The 3,296-nt window shown below is 61.2% G+C and overlaps 1 protein-coding gene across 1 annotated transcript; it reads right to left on the reverse strand.

The window, feature by feature from the left end:
- Positions 1-556: 556 nt before the first annotated feature.
- Positions 557-3,086, reverse strand: LOC122373865 (protein spartin-like; the record flags this gene model as incomplete). The annotated part of the gene is made up of 3 exons (XM_043352254.1): positions 557-1,649; positions 2,426-2,547; positions 2,893-3,086. Coding segments are annotated over 3 exons (649 nt in total), but the record flags the coding sequence as incomplete, so codon positions are not given.
- Positions 3,087-3,296: the final 210 nt, after the last annotated feature.

Here is a 3,296-nt window from a genome sequence, read left to right on the forward strand (position 1 = left end):
GGCACAGCTGGCGGACACAGGTCTGGGCAGGTCACAGGTCTGGTCGTCGGCCACTGTCCCCGGTGTTCCCGGCCCTGTGTCTGTGGGGCCGATACCGTATGTGTATCTTGTGTATTTACCCCTGTCATTATGAATTTCATCGCCAAAACTGTTCATATTTGTGCATCACTGTGGGCCGACCGCGTCGCTGTGTCAGGTTTAGCGGTCGATCCTACCACCACCGACTGAGCAGTGCGTCTGCAGTGACGCGAGTAAGCATATTGTTCAAACGTCTCCGAGTTACAGTGAAGGTGCTGGCAATGGAAATGTGCACAAAATTTCGTAAGCAGATAATTTAACGATAGGCATCGTTTTAGCACCATCGCAACATATCTATAACACCAGTGGACGTTGGACCACTCCCGACATAATTGTGGCGCAGGGTTCGCTATATTGGATATACCTACTATGGCGATTGGGGATTAGTAGCGCCCAGACGGCGGAAGACGTCCGTGTCCATCTGGCTATACTGGTCTCTATCAGAAGCCGTGGCTGAATAGGTGTAACCAAAGACGTGTAAAAATAAACGATGTATATTTGGTTAAGATATTGTGCTCTCAGATCCATTAAAGTATCACGTCTGTTCCAACACGTTACTATCCGGGAGGTTTGCGAGGGGTAGACACATGTAGCCAGCCGGAGCACTAGCTGCACAGGAAGCACAGGGCGCCGCGCGACCTGCGTCCACAGGCGGGCCCCTCCCGAACCCCTGCAGAGAGGCGGGCCCCTTCCCAACCCCTGTCCAGAGGCGGGCGAACGATATTGCGGTGTCTGAAGCAAGGTTATGCAGATAACGCACATAGCACTGGACGCACAAGAACATTAAGGCACTGACGTGCCATTATAAAACGACATGGGAATACTACCTCCAACATCCAAACACTCATAGAGTTAAGCCGACTTGTCCGTTGAGGGATCTACATACTGCATAGCTTGAAAGCGGTGCCCCTCGCCAGCCACCGAAAGGAAGGATGGGAGCGTTCCAAGCCGAGCAGCGCGGAGGAGCGCTGCTGGCGCGGCGCCCCGACACCCGGCGCGGCGCCAGTCAGCCGCTCAGCTCCACTCGGCAAACGGGGAGGGACGGTGAACGCGCGCCCGCCGCAGCCCCAAACTGCAGCCCAACGCACTGTGGCCCGTACCACACAACGATGCTATCAATCTCTTTGTCAATAAACAAGGCCATCTACGATGTTACAGTACATACACAGTGACATTACTCCCACCTTACAGCATCGCCGAGCGCCTCACGACGCGGCCGCTGGCGCCGTCCGGCGGCCCTAGGCCGGCGGCGGCGGGCGCGGCGGCGGCGGTCCGTGCTTGCTCTGTTCGTGCTCGGTGATGAGGTGTTTTCCGGTGTCCTTGGCCACCCGTTTGGCGATGCCCTTGGCTCCGAGCGCCTGCACGTTGTGTCCGGTCATGGCCAGGTTTCCGGCCGAGTGGAGCGAGTGCTCTGTGACGCGGCCGGCCTCGGCGCCGTACCGGTGCCCCACCAGCTGCACCGTGTTCTCCGAGATGCTGGTGGCCAGCAGCGTGGCCGCCCGCTCCAGGCCAGTGTACACCAGGCCGAAGCCGCGCACGGCGCCCGACGCCACCTCCAGAACGTCGTCCATCTGCCGGCGGGCGCGGGGGGGGGGGGGCGGCTCAGAGGGGGCGGCTCAGACAGCGACAGACCGGGACGGGAGGGGCCGGGAGGACGGACGGGATGGGAGGGGATGGCTAAAGCTGCGACAGGCAGGGGCGGGAGGTCGAGTTCCTCGGAATTCTGCCGCTAAAATTCACGCGATCTTCATGGCGAAATGTCTCGCCCGAAGACTCCAACTCCCACCAGAAAATCACTACTGCGATATTCGAATAAGCCGGCCGAAGGCATCGTGTGCGGCGGCCTTCATTCATACTGCGACAGTGTTACAGACAGCATGATCTCTCCGATGCAAAAGAAACAAAATACCCTATCCCTCTAAAGGGTATTAATTTCATAATAAGACACCCCTCCGCTAATCTGGAACATAGGCCAGCTAGGAGAGACGCGGGGGGCCATCCACTGAACTCACCTTCCCAGCAGCGGCGTCCGGTGAACTCACCTTCCCAGCAGCGCCCGTCCGGTGAACTCACCTTCCCGGTGGCGGCCGTCCGGTGAACTCACCTTCCCGGTGGCGGCCGTCCGGTGAACTCACCTTCCCAGCAGCGGCCGTCCGGTGAACTCACCTTCCCAGCAGCGGCGTCCGGTGAACTCACCTTCCCGGCAGCGGCGTCCGGTGAACTCACCTTCCCGGCAGCGGCGTCCGGTGAACTCACCTTCCCGGCGGCGGCCGTCCGGTGAACTCACCTTCCCGGCAGCGGCGTCCGGTGAACTCACCTTCCCGGCAGCGGCGTCCGGTGAACTCACCTTCCCGGCAGCGGCCTTCTCGTCGGCCAGTCGGGAGCCCGTGATAATGCGGGTGCCCGTACGCTTCACGTGCGGCGCTATGTAGGCGGCCAGCGCCATCGTGCCGCGGCCCACCTGACCCACTGGCGACACGGGTCACACACAGCAGTATTGGTCACACGCCACAGACACGGGTCACAAAGAGTAGACACAGGTTACACGCAGCAGCATGGGTCACAGACCAAGACCACAGGTAACACACCACAGACACGGGTCACAAAGAGTAGACACAGGTCACACGCAGCAGACACGAGTCACCAATCACAGACACGGGTCCTCGATCACAGACATGGGTCACCGATCACAGACACGGGTCACAAACCACAGGCACGCCCACTGGAGATATGGTCCACGCGACCCGCAACACTCAGCAGGTTTACCCTCCGGCCCCCACCCCAACATCCAGCAGTTTCGACCGCGGCACTCACCGACATACTCGCTGACTTTGAGCGCGCCCACGGAGACCTTTTTGGCGGTCTGCGCGCCGCTCTGGAGTCGCGGGTCGATGTGGACGGGCGCCTTGGCCGGCGCCAGGTTGGACTGCAGCTGGTGGGTGCCCGTTGTCAGGTACTGACTGAGTTTGCCGGCGGCCGCCACCAGCCCTTGGAGAGCAGCTCGGCACCTGCAGGCGCGGACAGCGGCGGGACAGGGCCGGTCAGCATCAGTGTCCTACCGTGACAGCGGCGGGACAGGGCCGGTCAGCATCAGTGTCCTACCGTGACAGCGGCGGGACAGGGCCGGTCAGCGTCCTATCCGGAGAGACGGACGCCGGAAAGCGGAGCGACGGGGAGGGCTGTCGATACCGGCGACGGCTCAGAGGAGTCCAGGGGAG

Source organism: Amphibalanus amphitrite, unplaced genomic scaffold (assembly GCF_019059575.1).
Source record: "Amphibalanus amphitrite isolate SeventyFive unplaced genomic scaffold, NRLGWU_Aamphi_draft 001563F_arrow, whole genome shotgun sequence".
NCBI classification, from domain to species: domain Eukaryota; kingdom Metazoa; phylum Arthropoda; class Thecostraca; order Balanomorpha; family Balanidae; genus Amphibalanus; species Amphibalanus amphitrite.